The following is a 24,981-nucleotide window of genomic DNA, read 5'->3' as shown; positions in this document are numbered from 1 at the left end:
CTTTCAGTAAGGTTATCAAACCAGATCTGGTTGTAAAAAGCAGTGAAAAGTATCAAATCGCAGACGAAGACGCTTTAGTTATGTGTTTGAAGGTGATAACGATGATATGATGAAGACACTCTTGCAGGTGTTGTCTCCAGGTTTTTTTTTTTTTTTTCTTAAAGCTTGAATAAAAAAATATTAAAGGATGATGACAGAATGCTGACACGATTTGAAGACGCCCTCTGCTGGTCAAAATACAACAAAACACAAGTATGCTCTCAAGTTATATAATTATCTAATGGAATGAACTTCGTGCCAAAGACGGTATATGTTCACAAAAATTTCAGGGAGCACTGTTTACACGCATTGACAACAAGATTAAACTGAACCCTAACCCATAAAGACTACATTACCCAAACCGCAGTGGGCGCAGCGCTGGATGCGTGTTGACGTCAGGCAGCAAGCCACGCCCCCATCCGGGGATGTGACACGCACTCCTTCTCCAGCATGGCGGCTGCAGGTGAGGGTTTTATAAATTTGTGCCAGGGCCGGTTGGGAAATTTTGGGTGCGACGTGTCATTAGTGTACGGGAAATGTCATTCGGTGGCAGATTAAGTGTGTCGCACCCTTGATGACCTCGATTTAGCGGCGAGGGCTGGTTGTAAAAGCTTGATCTTGAGTTGTGAAGAGACGCTGCGTAGAAACTGCACCAGCAGCTGTGTGTATGCACAAGAACACACTGACCAGCTTGTTTACTTTCTGTTCCCACAATACGGAAGCGATGTTTTCATGTACTGACGGCGAAATTGTCCTCTGCGCATTTCTCAGACAGAAAACGAAACGCATACAGCCAAGCCCGTGTCTATATGCTTGCTGCTATGTGTTGTTGTCATTGCATTGTAACTGTTTTGCTTTTCCACATATAAATGCACTATTGCTTTGCTTTGTATACAAGACACGACCGAAATAAACAAGTGGCTCGAGCGCGTGTACGTGTGAATAGTTGTGTAAGCGCACGCGCAGAGTTGAGGGAGGGGCTGCTGTAACTTCATACAGTCCCCTTGCACTTTCCCGCGTTTATCTTACAAAATACATCGCCTTGCGCGAGTGTAAATAGATAACACGTTTTGTTTCTAAGTGCATGTCGCTTGTTTAATTGAAAAATTAACCACGTCATTGATAAAACAACAATTATGTTAGGGCTGCTCTCATTGGCCTTCTGCACTGTCCCAGGACAAACGCTCTGGATAACTCAATTAGAGATCTGCACATGGCTTGAATTGACTAATTAAATTATTAACTGTCAGCCAAGATACCGTATTGACGGCTTATATTAAACAAATAGACATTTAGCATGAAAAGGAACAATGCCATTTACTTAAAGACTTTTTTTCTGATAGCATTTTAAAATCGTACAGAACGAACAACTCTTATGCATTCATATGTGAATCTAAGGTGCTTTTCGGAAAGCCCTATCTGGTGCTGAAAAATGGTAGCTCTAATGGAGATCATTCCCATGCAGCGGTCCTAAGAGAAAATGGCACAAAACCACATTTATACACATCTTGTCGAGCATTAAACCTCTTCTAGGATTTAGTAGTTTATACTCTTCCTTCTACTTCCGTCATTGCTACTCTAAAGCCGGTGTGCTTGAGTCATTGCACATACACTGAGCTTTAGGATAATGTTGTCAGAACTTGGGGGCTTTGTTTTGGTTTGCAGCGGGGTGTCGTAGCCCTACAGTAAACACTGATTCGGTTGCACAGAACTGGAATGTCCTGACAGTGCATTCTGTCACAAAGAGCTCAGAAGTGTGTAGTAGCTCACAACATTGCCTCTCTCCACATGTTAACCGCATCGGTCCACAACAGACGAGAGTGAATCTGGCCTGAAAATAGATAGCTAAATGCAGCAGTTGGTCTATGCAAATTATGTAGGACTGGTTAGTCTACATTTACTTAATTATATTAAATGCAAAGTACCCTAACTTGCATATTGTTCGATCTTCTGCTTTGTCATCCAATGGCAAATACATGCATAAGCCATAGCAGACTTTTCAATTTATAGCCCGTTTGTTTTCATAGATAGATGATGACTCATCGTAGTTTTGAGCTTAATGGTCAATCTCTGGAGACCTTTCATGCTGTTTTCAGTGTGTGCTTATTGTTTATTTATTTCGCAGGTAAAAAAATTAAGAAAAAGGGTAAGACCCTTACCCTGACTGACTTTTTAGCGGAGGACGGCGGGGGAAATGCTCCACCGAGTTTTACGCCCCCAAAGCCCACAAGCTGGGCCGACGAGACCGATGACCTGGAGGGAGATGGTGAGATTCAGATATGGGATTTAACATCTACCACATTTGAATTGTAGATGCTTTGCTTTCAAAATATGCTTTTTCAATTTCGATAACTTCTTTTTGATTTCAGAATTGAAAAGATAATGTATAAAGCACATAACAATTTACTTCCCACTTGTATTCAGTGCCTGTTTAAAATGACATATATATATATGCTTTCAAAAACCTCAGCGTCAGGCATGAGTCAAACGATCGCGAAACCGTTACAGGTGACCTGGAGCTTCAGTAGTAGCTTCAACAGTGAACTGCAGTCAGATGAGATGTTGTCAGACCATATGTCAGTAAAAACTAAATCTTCCTGTCCTGTCAGCTGTTATACTGTGTGCTCGGAGCGTGTGCTCTTGGACGTACAAATGTGGCGGTGCTTCCATAAATAAAGATGTTTAACAGTATTCGTATTCAAAATGGTACGCAAGTGCTGCTTCGTTTACAGGTTGTTTATATCAAGACTCCAGACTGTGGCTAAAATGGACCAAAAATGTACATTTTCGAGTGAAGTTTTTGTAGTGTCTATTTCGTGCACAACTTGAACAAACTACAACAGGTAAAGCTGTCAGCTGTGTGGATATTAACAATATCATTAACAATTCTCGTTTATAATTGATACTATGGCTTCTTGTTGACAAGATCTTTAGTCTATATGCTGTGTTTTCTGTTAATGTTTGAACCTCATATTATTTGTGGCGCACTTGCTGTCCAGAAATCACAATAAGCATTGTGCTTTGTTACCTTTTAATAAACAAAGTAGGCTATCATCTTTTAAATTCTGCCAAATTCATAACAAACAATACTGTTATGATGCTCCACAATGCGGCGCGTGATCACGTTATATCTTTCTCTTTTACTACGAAATGAACATCAAAAGTTATTTTATAAGATGGCCTACAGTACATTTTACTGAAATGTCTCGTGTAAAAGCTTATTCAGTGCTTTAAACTGCTGAAAACGTGTAAAGCTTGTAGTAAACAATGCCACGCAATACATTTACCTCAGAATAGCCATTCGGCTCATCAGTCAGCTAGAAAAATAACAATAAAGAGGATCATTTTGCTATATTTATGCACTATATTGCATATTTATATTTCCACTTAACCTCTTGTCTACGTGATAAGAGAATGCAAGGTGCTAAAGATAAAAGTCAACACCTCCTATATAACGGCATGTTAATAATGAAGAAAAATAGACTGGATGTGTGCATGACGTGAAAACATTTATTGTTTGCTTTGAGAAGGAGCCCCCAGCAAGTAATGCTGACATAGTTATGGCTGGCGATATTACCACAGATTTTGTGTAATAAACAACTCTTTGTGACTGTATATTTTGCAATTTGGAAAGATGTTTTGTTCCCACTCTAAGTGAAGCTTAGTTCCATGGACATCTACAAGATGGATTCAAATGCTGATACTGACAAGAAAAGATGAGACATAAACACATGACCATATGACTGAAATGATAAAGTGTTTTATTTTATTTTTTTTCTGTGGCCTGATTTTGTTTCTTATAGAAGCCAAAGGATGCTTGCTTAAATGTTTTTTTTTTTCTCGCTTTTTTTTTCATAATATATAAAGTCTGGAGCCCTTGTATTTGCAGTCCTGGTTTAGATTCCCTTTTTTGAATGACAAATAAAGACTATTGATACCTGCTGATAAAGATAGTTTCACCACTGTTTTCTTTGGTTTTGGTTTGGTTTTCACAGACTTTAGGGAAATGCACATGCTTAAAAAGGGAATAAAAAATGGATCTATAGCTGTCATTGGGCTGAAATGTTTTCATTTTCAGTTAAGTGTAAAAGTTTATATTATTTAAGACAAACTTTACGTTTTGTTGTTGGATCATTTTATAGAGGCTCAATTTAGGATTGACGCTTATTATAAAAAGCTGAAGGTTAAATAAGGACATTACAGTTCACATGAAAATACTGTCATTACAACGCTCATTACATACCAAACTTTCTAAGTTTATTTCTTCTGTGAACAACTAAATTAGATGTTTTGCATTCAATAATTCTCATTCAATAAAGGCATCAAGTGACTACTGGCTGTGAAGGTCAAATAAAGTAGGCCTTATTACTTATTCCAATTGTTAGTAATGGTATTTATTATAATATTTGATAATATTCCCCTCCACTGTAGTTTTCAAATGTCATTTCCATTTCTGCTCTTTCAATACAAGAAGTACAGTAGCAGTTTTCCATGGCAAACCTGGCACTATGCCTCTTAATATAAATATAAAATACAGTGCAATCATTTCCGTCATCACACAGTGCTCATTCAATAAATGCACAGCTAAAACAGTTTAAAAGAGATTTTTAAATCTAGATTTAAAAGTGGTTAATGTTTTAGCACATCTGATCTCTTCCGTAAGCTGATTCCAACTGTGGGTGGCATAATAACTAAAAGCAGATTCCCCTTGTTTTGTTTGAACCCTTGGTATTTCTAACTTACTCTGCTGCAGCTGTCTAATCAGAACATCTAATTCTTGAAAAAAAAATTTGATGAAAGTATGCTGATTTAGTTACTCCTTTACCATGGCTTCTTAAACTAAGGTCTGTCTCCAGAATCACACCAAGATTCCTGACTTGATTTTTTGTTATTAGACCCATAGAGTCAAGGTATGCATTCACCTTGAGAACTTCAGCTTTGTTTCCCAATACAATGACTACAGTTTTTTTCCTTGTTTAACTGAAGAAAGTTCTGGCATATCCAACTGTTAATGTCATCAATGCATTGGCAGAGGGAGTCAATGGGGCTGTAGTCATTTGGAGATAAGGCTAGGTAAACCTGGTAATCATCAGCATAGCTGTGATAGGCAATTTTGTTCTTTCTCATTATTTGACTTAGTGGGAGTATATACAGGCTAAACAAGAGCGGTGAAAGAATTGAGCCTTGTGGGACTCCGCATGTCATGGACATCCACTTAGACTTATGCTCACATAATAGCCTTTCCCTTCTAAGTATGACCTGAACCATTTGAGTACCATCCCAGAAAGCCCGACCCAGTTTTTCAGTCTCTGTAGTAGTATGTTATGACCAACAGTGTCAAACGCAGCACTAAGATCTAGTAATATCTGCACTAATATTTTGCCAGAATCAGAATTTAATTGAAGATAATTTATTATCTTAATGAGCGCTATCTCTGTGCTGTGATGTGTTTGGAAACCAAATTGAAAATTCTCCAGGTATAAATTTGAGTTTAAGTATTTGTTCAGCTGATTAAAAACTAACTTTTATATAATTTTGCCTGTAAAAGGAAGATTAGATATTGGTCTATAATTGCTCAAAATGGTGTTATCAAGATCTTTTCAGAAGGGGCTTAACAACTGCAGTTTTCAGCGAGTTTGGAAAACTCCCAGATAGAAGTGAGGCATTCACAATTTCTAAGAGATCTCCTTCTAAACAGCTAAGCACTCTTTTGAAAAAATATGTGGGAGTGTGTGAAGATAGCAGGTTGACAATTTTAGGTGCTGTACAATTTCTTCCAAAATTTTACTATCAATTTCTTCAAAAATAGACAGTATCTTCTTTTTTATATTGCAGCCAAATCTGTCTGACCACTGCATAACTTGAGGATGTGCTTATCCCCTTCCTGATATTAATGATCTTTTCTGAAAATTTCGAAAGTTTGTCAACAGTAGCAAAAAGAGTGCTAGTGTTCTGAGTGAAGTTACTGTTTATGAGGTTTAAGAAGAAACTCTGTGTAGCTGTAGCTACTTCCGCATTGAAAGCACAAAGGCTATCTTTATAGTATAGTGAATTTCAAGTTTCATCTTCCGCCACACTGCTCAGAATTTTCTGCATTGTTTTTTCAAACTCTGTACTGCTGTTGATTTTCTCCAAGCTGATTTCTGTCTGCCAATCTTCTTACTGGCTATTACAGGAGCAATATCATAACATAATATAATAACTTTCTTAACTATTGAGTTAAAGGAATAAAGGACATTAGGGAAAATGATAGGAGAGTTTACATTTTGGGATGAACTGTTCCTAATCAAGCTTCACTTCTTTTATAGTTACTACATCCTGGCACACAGAAGATGACGTGTATCGTGCGCCGCCCATCGATCGGTCCATTCTCCCAACGGCTCCACGTGCAGCCCGTGAGCCCAACATCGACCGCTCCCGTCTACCCCGCAGCCCCCCTTACACTGCCTTCCTGGGAAACCTCCCCTACGACGTCAGTGAGGACTCCATCAAAAACTTCTTCCGTGGACTCAATGTGAGTGTCTCCTCTTCCTGTGAGCCTGCAGAAGAAATTCTCACATGCATTGTACTTTGTTAACATGGATTCTGCCCAACAGCACCCTTTGGGGGTTTCAGACTTGTACTGTTTTGCATGTCTCACAACACCTTGTGGTAAATAGTGCATGAAGAAAATGATTTTTTAAGATGTTTTGAGAGAACAGCTGAGTTTCTGGGGGGGGGGGGGGGGGGGGTCTGCAACGTCATTTTTAGGTACATTGTCACATGCCATTACAAGTTCAGCAGTACAAAATACACATTTAGTTTAAATTTAGTATAATCATTTCATATAAAAACTTTTTTGACTGTTCTTTTACCGCATTAGTTAAGTGTCAGTTCTAGTATAGTGGATAAAGATTTTAATATTTTGTTTATTCAATATTACATTGTGTATCATTATTATTATTTTTTTGTTACTTACACTTCCATTGAAAAAAAAATCTATATATATATTATTAATACTTTAATATTTAATATTAAAATATTCAGCTGGGATGCATTAAATTGATTAAAAGTTACAGTAAAAAATTTGATAATGGCATTGAAGGCTAGAGTAGTGACTGCTAAAAAGTCAGCTTTGCTATAACAGGAGAGCATTATATTTTAAGAAATATTCAAATAAAAATAGTTGGCAACACTTTATTTTAAGATGTCCTTATTACACACTTTATATATATACTTACTATTATAACATCAATAAATTTTGCATAATTACATGCAAGTAACCCTAATCCCAACCCTATCGTAAGTATATTAGTTACATTAATTATTGTTACTCAGTTAATTAAATGATTAATTACACTGTAGCAAGGACACTTTAAAATAAAGTTTTACCAAATAGTCTAATAAATTATCTGTCTGTCCGTCGGTTGGTCGGTTGATCAATTAAGGAAAATGCAGACTGTTTAAATCAGCATAAACCCTAAAAAATAGAATCCAAAACAGCTAGATGGTGCAGAACTGATGTAATGCACTTGATCAGAAGGCAGGAGCCTTTGGACTCAACTTTAATTTAATTAATTTACCATTTTTAAAATAAATTAAAAATTGTAACTTTACACTCCATTTAAAAAAAATGCAAGGTATACTGTAAGATGCTGGAAAAATAGACAAAATAGCACTGCTAACGGAACAGCAATTGTGTGTAAAACTGTAGTGCTGTTTTCTAGCCCATAGCGTAAAGCATAAGAAATATGAACAACTGTAATTATTTCTCTTTAATTCCTACAGATCAGTGCAGTTCGCCTCCCAAGGGAGCCCAGTAACCCAGAACGGCTGAAAGGCTTCGGCTACGCAGAGTTTGATGACGTGGATTCTCTGTTGCGTGCACTCAGTCTCAATGAAGAGGTGAGACCCCATCAGTAGTATTGGTGTTAAAAGTGTTAAAATCCACCTTGTTGTTGTCTGTGTGTCTGTCAGTAACAGATACAGACCTGTGTGCTCCTGAATTATAGAAATCACTGTTGGTGTTGTTGGTAGTTTTATTTTGGCCACATGGTGGCGCTAGTTGTCTGTTACACTTATCCAAAATGAAGACAAAAGCTCTCAGCTCTGTGATTGACCCTTCTTCGTACTCTCTTTCTAGAACCTTGGAAACCGTAGGATCCGTGTAGACATCGCTGACCAGTCCAATGAGAAAGGTGTGGCTCTGAGAAACTGATCTGTTCATATGTACCATAATGCAGATGTAAATCTTTTTTATTGGAGCAAAAAAATCTATATTTGCAAATTCACAATCATTTTGGACTTATCCTGATTAGAGAGAGATGAGCGCTCCTCATCCGGACGGGATCGTAACCGTAGTGAGCGAGACATGGGCCCTGACAAGACCGATTCTGACTGGCGTGCACGGCCTAAATCTGACTCTGATGACGGTCCACGCAGGGACGACGCCTTTGCAGAGCGTAAGCAATTATTTCATGTGACAAATATTTTTGGAAAAGGAGTATAGGAGGAAACTACTTTGAAGCTCTAAAAAAATAAAAATATGTCAAGCTACAAAACATATCTATTGTAAGATTACATGTAAATGAATTAGTTATTAGTTAATTCGTTAGTTATTTGGTTATTGGTCAGCACTGAAGAGGGAGTACAAAAGTTGTTGTTTTTTTTACCATCCACTTCTTAGGGTCCCGAGATCGTTATGAATCGGACCGTTCCCGTGATGGCCAGAGGTGGGACAATGACCGCTATGATGGAGGAAGAGACAGATACCGGGAACGTTATGATGACAGAGAGCGCAAAGACTATGACAGAGGTATATAACACCTTCATACATTATAATTCTGACAAATATGCAGTTTTCCTTTAAGAAATATTTTTATCATCATTTTTGTGAACAGTTGTGCTGTTTACATTGGTGATCTTTCTTAACCTAGTGTTATCTAACCTTATTTCAGGTTATGATTCTCGCAGTGGGGGTCGTCGAGCATTTGGAAGTGGCTTTCGGCGTGACTATGATGACCGACGGGACGATGGACGGGGCAGTGGGGAGCGCTATGGAGACCGATATGGTGACCGGGAAGAGAGATACGAGAGACGAGATGATAGGCGTGAGGACAGAGGGGGTACGGTGCATTTAATTTATCTTGGTCACTCCAGGAACCAAACCTAAAGAAGTCTTTAATCAGGTCATCTAAACAGACTGGACTGTGTCTGTGTTTAGGTCCACCTCAGAGGCCAAAACTGAACCTGAAGCCCCGCAGCGTTCCCAAAGAGGAAGACCAGAGCAGTGGCCCTTCAGCCTCGGGACGAGCTGCGTCCATCTTCGGAGGAGCCAAACCAGTGGACACGGCAGCTAAAGAGAGAGAGGTGGAGGAGAGGCTCAAGAAAGAGCAGGAGAGACTGCAGAGACAGCTGGAGGAAGACAAGAACAGAGGACCTGAACGCAAGCCCAGAGAGAGGTACAGGACATTGATATACATTTTTACTTAAATGTTGAATTTTATTGTTAAAGAGAGATCAACCAAAAATGAAAATTCTGTCATCAGAATTATTTTATATTAAATATTATCAAAAATAGTTAATTTAAATAGTACTAGACACAATTTTGAAATACATAGGCCTACACTTTATTGGCTGAATAATTGGAGCAAAGATGACGCACAAGCTCAGTCTTAGTGGTGGAAATTTTCAGTTCGTTCATCAAAATGATTCGTTCACTCATTCGTTCAGTTACCATTTCTTCATATTACACGAAATACGCCACAGCAAGTAGCGAAAAAGAGTGTCTTATGTGTTATGTCTTAAGTCAACAAACGTATTCACTTGTGACAAAAACTGATCTGGCTTTATTAAAATGTGTGCATGATCGCATTCAACAAATAAAGTCTAGATAAATTGTTCAGATGAACAAAGCACGAGTTATTCTTGCATAATTATTTTAATTGTTTGGTCAGACAGTTCATATATTATATATTTACATTCATAAATCGGGGATTAAACGTGGAGTTATATTCATTATGCTAAATATCAAAACAAGCGTATGTGCACAGTACTGCGCTTTGCGAGATTGTAATGCTAAATGGGCGACTGATCCGGTATACTCTCATTTATTTAGTTCACGAACGACATGTACCAGTTCAGTCATTTCATTCACGAACGACAAGATCTCTCGATCTCGTTCAGACTCATGAAACTCGTTCGGTGAAGGGCGTTTCCGTTCACTACATTCAACAAATCACATGCTCCATTACATCTTATACTTGAAGACTATTGGCTCGAGGTTCAGTAATTCTTTGACAGGATGAAACAGTTCACAGATACCCGGTTCACCGAGCTGCGCATGCACTGCTAATAGCGCCGCGCTGCTGTGGAGGGAGGAATTTCACTGAACGAGAAATATGAGGATTACATGAACGAGAACGATTCATTCACATAAAAGATTCGTTCAAAAAGAACGATTTGTTCACGAACGACACATCACTACTCAGTCTGCGGGTAGAGATGGAGGCGGCAAGAGAAAAGGTGAAGACTGGGGAGTGGAAGCTCCACAAATACACAAATAGAAAGAGCAAAGTGTGGGAGGCATTTGCTGAGATAATGAAAGATGATGACCAAAGTGGTGGCTTTGTCATGGCCCAGTGACGCTACGATGAGCATTTACTATTTAAAAAAAATACGGGATAGGAAGTGGGTCGGGTACAATATTTTATTTTTATTTTTTTGTGGTCCGGGTTAGTTGAAAACGTTGGTCGGGTGCAGGTTGTTTACACACTGACCTGCGCATCACTGATATATATATATAAATATTTTTTTAATTGAAATAATCTTTTTAAATGTATCACATTTGTTCATAACTAGGAGGTTAACTAATCATTAACTTTGTTAAACTTGAGCTACACTTATAAATCTTACCAAATTAAACTATACATTTATATAAATTGCAATAATGACCTGTAGCTCAATTTACTCTTGCATATTAATATGGTTTTGTGAATGATTGAATACACCCCCAATAAAAAAAAACAAAAAACTTGGATGTGATGATATTAACTATTTTAATTTGTCTAATTATGTTATTTAGTGGCATAGTACTTAGGGTATACTTTCACATGCTTTCCCTTTTTCTAAACCGTGTTTTCACTTTCATTTTCTAAAACGCTCAGGCATCCCAGCTGGCGCAGTGAGGACCAAGCGACCGAGCGCTCACGAACAGGAAGTGAGTCATCACAAACAGGAAACACATCGAGCAGGGGTAAGTGATCACTGACCAGTTATACACCGATCTGATGTACACAAAACATTAACAGAGACTGCTTTATAGGAACTGATCATAAGACACATACATAATCGTCACACCGTCGCTATATGCAATGATTTATCTCAACAGTGTCGAGGCGTCGGGAGAGTGAGCGCTCTGTAGAAAACGAGGTCTTCAGCAGCCGTGACGAGGATTCATCCTCACATGGAAACCAGACTGCTCCTTCCAAACAGGAGGGGCTGCTGCTGAAAGTTGTCCCAGCGCCTCCACCGAAGGAGAACCCTTGGGCGAAGAGGAGCACCATGAGTGCAGGATCCAGCGAGAGTGATAGTAAACCTGTCGTCTCTCCCAGCAGTAGCGCGCCACCCAAAAGGTTTATAACACAGATTGATGTGTTATATATCGATAGCTATTATCCAAAAATTATTTCAGTACAACATGTACTATATTATTACAACTATATTATCTAAAATATTATATAATTAGTACACAATAATATACTCTACATAAAAAGTTTGGGGTCTGTAAGGTTTTTTTTTAATGTGTTTACAAAAACTAAAGTAAAAACAGTTACACTTTATGGTACAGTGTATTTATTACAGTGTTATACACTAATTTAAGTATTAAGTAATATTAAAGCTGCGGTAGGGAACTTTTGACGCTCTAGCGGTTAATAAACAGAACTGCTTGCGTCTTGCGGAAGAACATCGTAGCCGGAACTACTTCTCTCTGTTTATGTCTATGAAGGATCACAAAGGTACTGGGTTACTCCGCCGCGGTACCCCCGAAGCAATCTAAAATAGTCCGAATATAAACACTTATTATAGATGCACCCTAGTGATTCAGGACAAGCTAAAAACACGGTTTGGAAAATGGATTCATGGTGTACTTGCTTATTATATACATTTTGTAAATCTTGAACACAAACAAAGTTACGGACCGCAGCTCTGATTGGTTATTTTTTACCGGGAGCGGTCCGTAACTGCAAATGGCAATAGGAGCACTGGGAGGAGCCAGAGGAGCTTGATTTTTTTTCACAGATTATCTCATATTCTACTGTCAGGACATAATGACAGGTTTAACAAATATGTAAAAAATATATATTTACAAAAGTTACCTACTGCAGCTTTAATTAACTGCATGCACTTACTTTATGATTAGGGTTAGGATGCGGTTTGGTTTAGGGTTAGTTGCATTATGCATATTTTATTGTTATTACTATAAAAGTGTGACAAGGACACCGTAAAAATAAAATCTTACCATAAATATTATGAAATATTATTACAATTAAAACTAAATATTTCATATTTAAATAAACTAAAATGTAATTTATTCCTGCGATGCAAAACATTTTCAGCATCATTACTCCAGTCTTCAGTGTCACACGGTCTGTTAGAAATCATAATAATATGCTGATTTGCTGCTCAATACATATTTCTGAATATTATCAATAAGGAAAACAGTTGTGCTGCTTAATATTTGTGTTGAAACAGTAATACTTTTTATTTATTTTAAATAAGGTTTTTTTCCCCCTAACAATTATAGTTGTCTTTACTCTCACTTTTGATTTAATGCATCTTTGATGCATAAAAGTACTGTTTCTTTTTCTTAAGACCACAAAAAATACTTTCTGACCATCAACTTTTGAAAGTTTGTGTATATATTTAAATATATATATATAGAGAGAGAGAGAGAGAGAGAGAGAGAGAGCTATATAGAATTGTTCTGACTTCAGTATTTTTGATGTACTTTATGTTTCAGTGCAGCAAGCTCAGCTGATGCTCCTCAAAGAAATAAAGGTAAGCTTATAGATGTTCAAATCCAGCGAGCCATGAAAAGCAATAATGGTGGAAGGTGTGAAAGAAGAAGTCAAAGAATATACTCTTTTATTCCACACACAAGTCACAACTGGAAACCCCTTAAAAGTCATATTGGATTGACAACAGGGGATTATTGTCTTTTGCAGTTGCCAGGCAAGAGAAAATGTCCAGTAGCCTCTCTTCCTAAAAACAGCCTTTTCCAGATGTTTAGTTAAGAAGCAGTTAACTGAAGCAGACAGCCTAATGCAGCTCCTTTATTAGTAGAGTTGTCCTAGTGTCCTCTCCTTACAGATGAAAACAAAGCAGATGGGGTGCGCCGGGACCGGGGCCCCTCTCGGGGGCGTGGTGGGGCCTCGGGCTCTGGAGCATGCAGGGGGCGTGGAGAAGCAGCCAGCCGAGACCGAAGGAAGGAGACGGGAGACAGGTTAGCTGTTCTCATGGCACCCCCTACTGCTCAGAAGCGGAGAGATCTTTTTTCCTTCTGGGAGGATATATTAAGATACTCTTTAAGTTCTTATTAGATTTTGTAGTATTTCTGAATTATAAAGGTGGTGGTTGGACAAATGTGTTTCTTGTCTAGTTTGGCCTGTAGAACACTGTGTCCATTCGCATCTTTCCAGTCAAAAATAAATTAATTGTTTTACTGATTTTTTTTTTTTTTTTTTCAATCAGTTGAATTATAATTCAGTGACTCACTCATAAAATCAGTTACTTGTGATGAGAAAAAGTCACTTGAGAAATCCAACACACAGATTGACAATTTGGATTGGAGTGATACAAATAGTGAAAAGACCAATTATATTTAATGACTGAAACTAATTGTTGTGTAAAACAACAGTTTAAACATAGTTCAGCTCAATAGTTATAGCAAATATCTCTGGGCAAGATGCATTTGGCCTCAGGAACAAGAGAACAAGTGTATGGCTCCGGAGCAGGGACTTCATCTCATTTCAACATCAAATAGAATTAGTTTTTACAAACTGGATTTTACAGTATCAATTTAGGGCTGTGTGATTTAATACATTTTTATGTTAGATTTCCATTTCTGAGAGGTAAAGCACTGTATACAGTATACCAGTCAAATGTTTTTGAACTGTAAGATTTTCAATGTTTTATATATCACCAAGCCGACCATTAAATTGTGAAATATGTTTACTATTTAAAGTAACTGCTTTTTATTTAAATATCTTTTAAAATGTAATTTATTTCTGTGATGCAAAGCTGTATTTTCAGCATCATTACTCCAGTCTTCAGTGTCACATGATCTTTCAGAAGTCATTCTAATGTGCTGATTTACTGTTCAAGAAACATTTTTTTTATAATCAATATTTAAAACAGTTAAGTACATTTTTCATCATCATTTGACGGATAGAAGATCCAAAGATCAGCATTTTTCTGAAAAAAAAAAAAGCTTTTGTAACATTATACTGTAAAGTTTAGAGAAATTATGTAAATACTTTTATTTAGCAAGGATGCTTTATATTGATCAAAAGTGTTGATAAAGACATTTATAATAATACAACAGATTTTAATTTCAGATAAATGCTTTTCTTTTGAACATTCTGTTCATCAAAGAAACCTAAAATATTTTTTTTCAGCTGTTATCAATATAATGATAATAATAAATGTTTTTGCTGCATCAACTCACCATATTGGAATGATTTCTGAAGGATCATGTTACGATAATAATGATGCTTAAAATGTAGCTTTGAAATCACAGGAATAAATTACATGTTAAAATATATTAAAAAAGAAATCCGCTGTTTTAAACAGTAAAACTATTTCAAAAATGTTACTGTTTTTGCTGTACTTTGGATTAACTAAATGCAGGCTTGGTGAGCAGAAGAATTCCGCAAAAAAAAACATTAAAAATCTTACTGTTCAAAAACTTTTGACTGGTTGTGTATATTGACCAAAATAGTTGTGCTTACGATTTTGCCATGATCAAGCAGCCCTATGTTGATTGTAATATTGCCAACAGGATGTTTTCCCCTCGGGGTCTATGTCCCTGCTCCTGAGTGTTTTTCTGAATGAGTGTAGACGCTCTTGTGAGACTCTGTCTCACTGTGTTGTGCGTTACTTGTAGAAAGGATGCAAGAAGAGAGCGAGATCTCAGACCAGCACCAGAGCCAAAGAAATTTGAGGAGCCTCCCAGTCCTGTGAGTGACAGAGCTAACACTCTCTGTGGGTGTGAACCCATGATCCCCGCTCCCTCTACTTTTACTTCTGGCTTTCTTTGCTCTCCAATCCTTTAATGAAAGTTTTCTCTAGTCCCTTTTTTAGATGCTTCTTCACTCTGTGTCATGGAAATTACAATGTTGGTCACAGACTGTAATTGTAGGCCTCTTTTAAAAGATATGTGACTTGAAAAATGTAAATATTTATTTGAGTCTAGACACATAATTTTGATCCTGGCATTGAATTATAGCTGTAGTATAGAACGGAGCAGAGAATACTGATGCAGACCTCTCCAGTACATGCTTGTGTGTGAAAGCATTACATTTGACACCCTCTTCCAAGCTGTTTGTGCAATGGCCCATCAACCAGCCTTATTTTATAAAGATGATTCAATTATAGATTCAAATCCTAGATTAGAATTTTCTGAATGCGTGTGGCATCTGTAAATGAACAAAGTCCTCGATATCAGTATCTGTTGCATCATTTGCAGCAGCTTCTGAAAAAAAAAATGTAATTGAGATCCATTCAGGTCTGTTTGCACACTGGAGTCCATCTGGAGTTTCACCGTGTCAGAACTTTTCAAACAGACACATAGAGTTGGAACTTGATTTGGAAGGGGTTTTCACGGTAAGCAAAATGGACCTAATTAATGGACCAGATGGAGCAGACCTTAAAATACACCAGGTGTTAAAGAACTAGTTTTTCAGCCAAGTTTACTGGTGAACAGTGTCTTCTTGAGGACATTTAGACTGTCTATCCTCCTGGTAGTCCTGGATTTATCGACATGGAATAACAAGGTTAAAAATTTTGACTAGCCACATGGAGGTAAGAGGCGCTGCTACCCCTGCTACGGTATTAAGATGTGTTTTGGTCGAAGAGAGACAACATTTCCATTTACATCTATAGAGCAGACCTAATTTTATTTATCTTATACTTCAATATCTAATATATTATTGACACATGACAAAAAAACTGCATAACCTCATTCTAATTGTGCTGTTTACCTATAAATCAACATAGTGTAAGAGACATTCATGTTATAAGCATTAGATTTGTGTCTGTTTACTTATCTTATTTGTTGTTTTGTTTTATTTATCAGAAGTCTCGCAGAAAATAGTTCTTCCACTTCTAAAAAAATGCACCCCCCCCCCAACATTATGTTGTCTCAGACTTTTACGTATATAAATGTATTATATATTTAACTTTATTTTTTGCACCCACTGTAAGTGTTTTTAATTACTACAACTAAATTTAAATCAATTATTTGATGCAACAAACTTACTGTTTACATGCTTTTACATTATACTGATATATATAAAAATACCTGCGACTACATCTGTATTTAAATTCTCTAGTTGCTTCTGTAATTAAAGTGTTGACCCTGCACTTTAACCCCCCCTTAAACCTAACCATACCACCAATTCTGTCCCTAACCTTACCCATACCCACTTTAATAGCAGCAAAAGTGATTTGCATTATAACATGAACACAATAAGTACATTGTACCAAACAGTTCATTATTATTGATCTAAGTGCATAGTAGTTAAAGACACCTAATGTCAAGTTGGACCCATTTTTCCCCCTAAAGGAATTACTCTGAAGACTAAACTAAAATTTAATTTTGTAGAATAGAAAAATTCCATACGGCTTTTGTATCCTTGGTACATGTTCAGAAATTTAAATGGGGATTATTTAGTTTCACTTGTTGCACCAGTTATGAGCTAAAACCATCATTAACATAAGTTGATTCCTAAAAGCTAATTTTAAAGCAACAATTCAAATGAAAATCACCTGATTTTGAGACCATAAATCTCATATGAACCTCAAATACCAGCAGTGTTTTGGTTACATCTTACTATCCCCTTTTTGTTTTAACAGAAATTCAGCTCAGCCAGTAAATACGCGGCCTTGTTGATGGACGGGGAGCAGGGAGACGACGAGGAGGGCGGAGATTAGGAGGTGGATGGACTGCACAGACGACAGTCTAAATTGAATTACAAATTAAACCTACAGCTTTTGTTTCATGCAGCACTGAAGGACCCAGATGAGCCCTTTGAGAGCAAAAACCCATTTTTAGAGCAATCCCTTCCTCTTAAGGACTGAACCGAAAATCTAGTGGAAAAACACAGGACTCATTTTTAATGTAAAAAAAAAAAAAAGTGGAAGGATGAATGCTTATGACTAATACATGTTTTGGGGGGTGGGGATTTAAATTCACATGAAAGGGATCCTGCTCTTGCATACATCATAAGTTGAGTGCATTTCCCGGTAGCTTGATTGCACGATGAGTGGCGGGAAAGTGTAGAATCAGGGGAAAAGTGCCACAAGATGAATGTTTTCCCTGAACTTTAGGGCTTCCTGAGCTTTCTGAAAGAACGTTTACAGCAGTTGCTTTACCGAGATCTCTGGTCAAGTAAAGGGGTCCGTGACTTGCATTGTTCATCCATTGGTTATAAATCTCACAACCTTGGTTTTATGTCTTAAACTGGCATTGGCCGACAGGTCTGATGATTTGTATTCAGGGATAACAGCCGCTGAATAACGGCAAGCAACGGATCAGAACCTGTTAGTTTTGGTTTGATATTTCTCTGCGCTGCTTTAAGCAGGAGTCTCCCATTTTGGCACTTATCCTTTTGAGGACTTTTTTTAGCCACTCCTTTGGACTGATGTGCAATAGGAATTGACATATTCCTCTGAATCTCAATATTTCTACAAAAGAGACTGCTGCAGCTTTGGATTGAGCCTATATCTTAAAGGTAGTGACATGAATTGCTTAATGATTAAAACTGTGTACCATCTAAAAAACAATAAAAGACTACACTGAGACAGTTATGCTTTGGAGGACTTTGTGAATTAAATTGCATCTCAGAATATTTTTCTAACTGTGTTTTGTGTGTGTGTGTGTGTGTGTGTGTGTGTGTGTGAAAATTATAAACGCAACACTTTTGTTTTTTATGTGCGGAACTTAAAAGATCTAAGACTTTTTTATGTACACAAAAGGCCTATTTCTCTCAAATATTGTTCAACAGAAACATGCTAAATGGGTGGCATGTCCGGTGAGTATGCTGGCCATGCAAGAACTGGGATGTTTTCAGCTTCCAGGAATTGTGTACAGATCCTTGCAACATAGGGCCGTGCATTATCATGCTGCAACATGAGGTGATGGTTGTGGACGAATGACACAACAATGGGCCTCAGGATCTTGTCACGGTATCTCTGTGCATTCAAAATACCATCAATAAAATGCACCTGTGTTCATTGTCTATAACATATGCCTGCCTATACCATAACCCCAGCGCCACCATGTGCCACTCGATCCACAATGCTGACATCAGCAAACCGCTCACCCACACAACGCCATACATGCTGTCTGCCATCTGCCCTGTACAGTGAAAATTGGGATTCACCATGAAGAGAACACTTATCCAAAGTGCCAGACGCCATCAAATGTGAGCATTTGCCCATTCAAATTGGTTATGATAACGAACTGCAGTCAGGTCGAGACCCCGATGAGGACAACGAGCAAGCAGATGAGCTTCCCTGAGACAGTTTCTGACAGTTTGTGCAGAAATTCTTTGGTTATGCAAACCGATTGCTGCAGCAGCTGTCCGGGTGGCTGGTCTCAGACGATCTTGGAGGTGAAGATGCTGGATGTGGAGGTCCTGGGCTGGTGTGGTTACACGTGGTCTGCAGCTTTTAAAGATTAACTTACAAGTGTGCATTATGCTCTACTTTTTGTAATTCTATGAAAAAAGCCTCTTATGCTCACCGAGAGTACATTTATTTGATCAAAAATGCTGTAAAAACAGTAATATTGTGAAATATTTTTACAATTTAAAGTAACCGTTTTCTGTTTGAATGTATTTTAAAATGTAATTTATTCATGTGATGGTAAAGCTGAATTTTCAGCATCATTACTCTAGTCTTCAGTGTCATATGGTCATTTAGAAATCAGTCTAATATGCTCATTTGCTGCTAAGAAAATGTTTATTATTAGTAGTATCACTAGGGTCCAAATTTTTAGTTGTGGGTTAAATATTTGTGACAAATATTAGTGGCATTATTAAATGTTAAATCCTTTATTTGAAGAATATTCCTTGTGTATCAACCAGAATACAAATTTAAGTGTATTTCTACTCATTTGGCACTTGGGGAGAATTCATAGTATTGGACCATAATGCGAGCTCTCCCCCGAAGCTCTATGTCTCCTGGATCATTGGTATAATTTTGAGGTCAGAGGTCAGCAATCATTCATGAAGTCAAAGTCTGACTTTGGCCTGCCTCTATGTTCAAAGGATCCAGAGCCTGGATACTACAAGCCATGACGTCTGCAACAAAACCAGCACTTAGTGTTTGTGTGTATATCCTGGATACAAGCTTGGAAGGCTGGAGTTTCTGACAATTCTCATTTCCCATGAAAATTCCAGTGGAATGAGGTGTCATTAATCCCAGCATTATGAGGATGTTATTAAAGAGGGAAAAGGATGTTAAAATGAACAGTCCACCCTGAAGCATAACTGAGTACTACATTCAAAATAAGTTGGTGCAATTTTACACTGGCTAATTAATTACTTGGTTAAATTACTAACTGAAGGGAGTTAAAACAGGAAGAAAGTTATGCTGAAATAATGTTTTTGGACAGATTGCTTCTCGGAACCATCCAAAGTCATGCATCAAACTATTATAAATACTACTCCACTCATGCTGTGCGTCCCTTTAACACCCCCTTTATCTTATGACCTTCTGCTGGACGGGGGCCAAAGAATGTGCCCTTCACCCCGGCCTTTCAGGACTCATTAACTGAGCCCAAGCCCCAAAGGGTCATCTCTGTTCCTAGGACAGCAACCCTGACAGGAAGCAGACAGGGCCGTGGGATGCGGACGGGAGAACAGGAACCCGATGTTCTCAGAACATCTGCGCATGTGGTCTATCTCTTTGACATTTTCTCAGCATCTTTGGGTTTCTGCCTTTTATATCATTCTATTCTGATCTGTGAAGTTTCTCCTGTGGTGAACATCCGCCTGGTTCTCGTTCAGTAGATGTGTTTATTGAGCCTGATTGAAGTCAACAAGAAATTTCAATTAAACCTAATATATGTTCCTGGTCTTATTGCAATGGTTCTTGTGTACATTATTCCAGAGATAAAAACTTTTTTAAATATTTTTTTTTATATTTAACGACTCATGCTTCTGATTGTGGACATGTGCAATGACTGCTTCAGGATGTTTGTAGCAGCATTTCAACATCTGCCACGATATACGTTGATTGTAAACCACTATTAATAGCTAAATGCCGCACATCCTCCTTTTGTACCCTTGGGTTGGAGCACATTGATGGCTATTTTTCCCCTTTCCTTCCTGGCACTCTGTTTTCCAGCCATTTTAAATTAAGTTCCCTCAAACCACAAGACCATATCTTTAACTGCTAAAAGAAGATTGTTCTTTCAGGCTATTTGTAGCCTAGCATTCATTTATTTAAACACTGGAAGCACTAGAGGGAGTATTTTTGCAATTTGTATTTTTGTTATAGTGACCAGAACTGCAAAGTTTTAGTCTGATTGCTCTTGTCCTATGAAAAACCCCAGGTTAATCAGGTCAAGTTGGTCACCATACATATGAAAACTTTATTTGTGGCCCTATATTGGCAACAGCACATAGCCTAGTACAGAAACCAGGTAGTCACAAACACTTCTGTGGCCAAGATATATTGTTCAAATATATTGTCCTTGGCAGAGCTACTTCAAACCGAAGGTAAACAAAACAATTGAAGTAACATAAAATACAATTTACTTTTGTTGCATTTGAGACCGTGTTATTGTTGTGTGGTCAAATGCCTGACTAGTTTTGCTTTATTTGGCATTGGTGTGTGGTGCAACATTTCTTAGAACTTGGCAAGATTTCCAAGCCTCCCTTGTTTATGGAAAAGTGACTAAATTATGGTCCTAGAGATCACGCTTCCACCCTGGTTTGGGCACAATTGGTTTCATTCTCAGTCAGTATGCTCAAGAGTGTCAAGGTTTAAAAATACAGAACCAGCCCAAGCCCTGGAAGATTGCAGGACAGTATGGCCACTTGTTTTGGGGGACACTGTGAAATATGCTGTGGTAAACTTAGAAATTTTCTTCTAAACTCCGAGGGTATTGAGGTCATGGCTTTGTATAAACAATAGGTGGCCTTTTAGCGTCTCTCACACACCCTCTGTAGGTGGGATGTGTTGTGAGATCATCCACATTTAGTGGATCAGTTCAAGCATTACAGCACATGCTGAGGGTTAAATGATGGCTTTAAAAGTTTAAAAACAATTCCAAGCACCCTGCGGTTTTACTTCCTCTAAAGAGTTTTAAGGATACGATAGAGGACTACTGTCTCACAGAGTTTAGCCACAATTCAAATTAAACACACTTGAACCAGCTTCAGGCCTTCAAAATCCCTAGAAACTTCATAGCAAGTGTATTGGTGTTAGTTGGAGTTAAAGGATTAGTTCACTTCCAAAATAAAAATTTCCTTCTAATTTCCTCACCCCCATGTCATCCAAGAAGTTCACGTCTTTCTTTCTTTAGCCAAAAATAAATTCTGTTTTTTTTTTTTTTTTTGTGGAAAACATTCCAAGATTTTCTCCATATATTGGACTTCAATGGGACACAGTGGGTTGAAGATCTTTCAATGCAGCTTAAAAGGGCTCTGCATGATCCTAGCCGATGAAAAAGGGTCTCGAAATGATCAGTCTTTTCCTAAAAATAAATAGAGATTTATATACTTTTTAACTACAAATGCTCATCTTTCACTAGCTTGACTTTACACCTTGTGTAAGAACATTAGAAAGGTGACGTGTGATGTAGGTGGAAACACCGACCCGGTTTTTATAAAGTGAACTTGCAAAGAAAGTCAAAGGCCCTATATAATGGTAAAACAATGATGTCAGATGATTTTGAAGTTGGAGGAGAACATGAGATGCAGTTTTTCGCCTAACCCTACCTTTTTGAACTGAAGTACGCAGATGAAGAGCTGATTGATTATGAAATTGATGATTGATGACGTGATTACAAAATGTGTAAAGATGCGGTTCGCAGAGCTAATGCATGAAGATCATTTGTGGTTAAAAAATTTGTAAATTAGTGCTGTTAAACAATTAATTGTTAATCGCATCCAAAATAAAAGTTTTTGTTTACATTTAAATAGTATATATGTGTACTGTGTATATTTATTATGTATATATAAATACCATAGACTGTATAAAAACATGGACGTAGTGTCCTTGACATCACCCGTAGACTCCTGAAGAGAGTTTTTAAAGCTCAAAGTGTGCAGAGCGGGCCGTCGCCACCTGTCATTCAAGTGATTATGCCCTTAATTATGCAGAACTTTAAGGCTTGATACAATTTAAATGGATGAGTTATAAAAAAATTCACACCCCTCACAGTTCTCATGAAGGGCAAAATTAGCTATATAGAGCAAAATAATTTTTTGCACCAGGCTGTAAACATGTTTTTTTTTTCTGCTGTGAAGTTGGGCATTTTAACATGGGGAGTCTATGGGACTGACTCCCTTTTGCAGCCGGCCTCAAGCGGCCAGTCGATGAATTACAGTTTTAGTCACTTCCATGTTGGTTTCACGAGAGAGAGCGGGAGGTTGCCGTTCGATAAATACACACACATGCATGTATATATTTAAGAAAAATATGTTATGTTTATAAAATATATTTATATAAATTATATAATTTATATGAATGCTTCTCAGGGATCAGAAGCCTACCCCGTAGTTTCTTACCCTTGGAGAGAGAGCTAGGTGCTTCCTCTATCTTTCTCTGAGTAGGTTGATGGGATGAGCGTCAACACATAGGAGACTCCAAACTCAACACCGCAGTCCCTTGCATATGAGGAGCTAGAGGAGGTTGTGACTCGCACTGTGCCCAGGCTCAACATCGACTCGCCAGCCAAGAAACAGGATGCTCATATCAAAAGCAAACTGGATGAGAACTTCCTTGAAGCCAGATCACAACCTTTATCTGGGCCTTCCATTTTTCCCTGATCTCCATGCTGAGGTGTTAAGATCGTGGTAGAAACCATACTCAGCCTGACTCAGACTGGTTCCCTCGGTAGACTTTCTGATATTTCTACATTATTTAGCCCTGAGCAGGCTCTGGTATTGGAACAAGAAGTAGAAACTCTCTTGAGGAGGCCATAGAATGTCTTCCTCCTCCTCGAGAGAAGCAGAGTTCTACAGCCGTTACTTCATCGTTCTGAAGAAGGATGGGGGGTTGCGTCCGATTATAGATCTGTGTCTGCTGAACTGCACTATAAAATGATTTCGGTTCAAGATGCTTACTATCAAACAGATCATGTTCGAAATCAGGTCTGAGGGAGGAAAATTGTTCTTGAGGATTGCCTTTTGGGGGCAAAGCATACAAGTACGGGATTTGTCCATTCAGCCTGTCACTCTCACCCCGCACTTTCACAAAGTGTGTGGATGCTGCCTTGGCTCCGTTGCAACTCCAGGGCATCTGCATACTGAATTACATCAACAATTAGTTGATTTTAGTTCATTCAGAGCAGATGTCGTCTTCGCCCATATTAAAAAGCTGGGGTTACGGTTGAATGTCAAGAAAAGTGTGCTTTCTCCATTACAAATAACCACTTATCTGTGCACAGTGTGGGATTCATCAACGATGCAGGCATAGTTGTCTCTTGCTCAAATCGAAGTGATTCTCACAGCCCTCAGGGGACTGAGAGAAGGTCACAGTTTCAGAGACTGTTGGGTCTGATGGCAGGTGCATCCAATGTGATACCTTTTGGCCTGCTGTACTGCATATCAGTTTTGTTTGATTTGGTCCACCTAAGAAAGGGGCTCCAGCAACCAAGCAAACCCTTGAAAAAAGTCGGGTGGGTGGTTGACACCATCACACTGGCCTATGAGTCATTTGGCTGGTTTTACCTGTAGGGGTCAGAGTGCACTCTGCCTTATCAGTGGGCATAGCCCTTCAGGATGTTTGTGCTGTGGCAGGCTGGTCTTCATGACGTCTCGCTTCACTATTGAACTGCTTTCACACATGCTTCAGAAAATGGTCCCACCAGGGTTTTCCCAAGGCGTTCAGCACAGCATCTCGTTCTCAAAGGGAACCATGGTTACATATGTAACCTCGAGACATTTATACACTTTTGAGTTGGTAAGACTATTTCAAAGGGTAAATCCAGAAGTGTCTCATCCTTCTCCTGAAGAGGTTAATGTCATAAAGCACTTATCTTCAGCTCGCCCCAACACATACACATTGGAAATTTCAATGATATCCTGAAGACCTTGATTAGCAGGTTCAGTTGTATTTAATTAGGGTTGGAGAAACTCCAGGAGTTATAATAAACATATTTTTAGTCCAAGTCTTTTGGCCAAAGGCAGGTGCACCACAAAGTTCAATGACCACAAATGTCTTTAGTAAAATCAGCTCAACAACGCTGTTCGCCGTTTTTTATTTTTTATTTTGGTGCATTTTATTTTCTTTTAAATTACTTAGTATAGGAAATTATGATACTGCAAGAACAGTCTTCTTTTTAAGTTTAGTTCATCACTGATGGAAAAAGACACAAACATTTTGGCTCAAAGTCTTCCTTTGTGTGCACTGAGGAAGGTTTTGAGGGTAAATGTTTGTGTCTTTTCCTATCATTGATGAATGTTAAATGACCCTGTTCCAAGAGGGCAAGAGTTTTGCTCCAAC

General features: G+C 38.1%; 1 protein-coding gene across 4 annotated transcripts; it reads left to right on the top strand.

The window, feature by feature from the left end:
- The first annotated feature begins 400 nt into the window (after positions 1–400).
- On the top strand, positions 401–18,108 carry eif4ba (eukaryotic translation initiation factor 4Ba). Of its 4 annotated transcripts, XM_026199440.1 has the most exons (15): positions 401–502; positions 2,165–2,305; positions 6,348–6,553; positions 7,807–7,923; positions 8,162–8,216; positions 8,337–8,480; positions 8,705–8,833; positions 8,976–9,143; positions 9,242–9,479; positions 11,184–11,272; positions 11,408–11,651; positions 13,040–13,077; positions 13,390–13,522; positions 15,185–15,257; positions 17,155–18,108. In XM_026199440.1, the coding sequence occupies exons 1-15, from the start codon at positions 490–492 to the stop codon at positions 17,230–17,232; spliced, it is 1,866 nt and encodes a 621-aa protein (XP_026055225.1). In that variant the 5' UTR covers positions 401–489; the 3' UTR covers positions 17,233–18,108. The 4 variants fall into 4 exon arrangements, with proteins under 4 accessions (XP_026055225.1, XP_026055226.1, XP_026055227.1 ...); XM_026199441.1 differs by lacking the exon at positions 15,185–15,257; XM_026199442.1 differs by lacking the exons at positions 13,390–13,522; positions 15,185–15,257.
- The last annotated feature ends 6,873 nt before the right edge of the window (positions 18,109–24,981 follow it).

This window comes from Carassius auratus, chromosome 23, assembly GCF_003368295.1.
Source record: "Carassius auratus strain Wakin chromosome 23, ASM336829v1, whole genome shotgun sequence".
Taxonomy (NCBI): domain Eukaryota; kingdom Metazoa; phylum Chordata; class Actinopteri; order Cypriniformes; family Cyprinidae; genus Carassius; species Carassius auratus.
The sequence above is the reverse complement of the archived record's forward strand: the minus strand, read 5'-3'. Positions and strand labels throughout refer to the sequence as shown.

Bases quoted from the DNA above. Each gene is read 5' to 3' on its own strand.
- eif4ba (XM_026199440.1), top strand. The intron at 2,306-6,347 runs GTGAGATTCAGA...CTTCTTTTATAG, and splicing joins CGATGACCTGGAGGGAGATG to TTACTACATCCTGGCACACA. The intron at 13,523-15,184 runs GTTAGCTGTTCT...CGTTACTTGTAG, and splicing joins AGGAAGGAGACGGGAGACAG to AAAGGATGCAAGAAGAGAGC.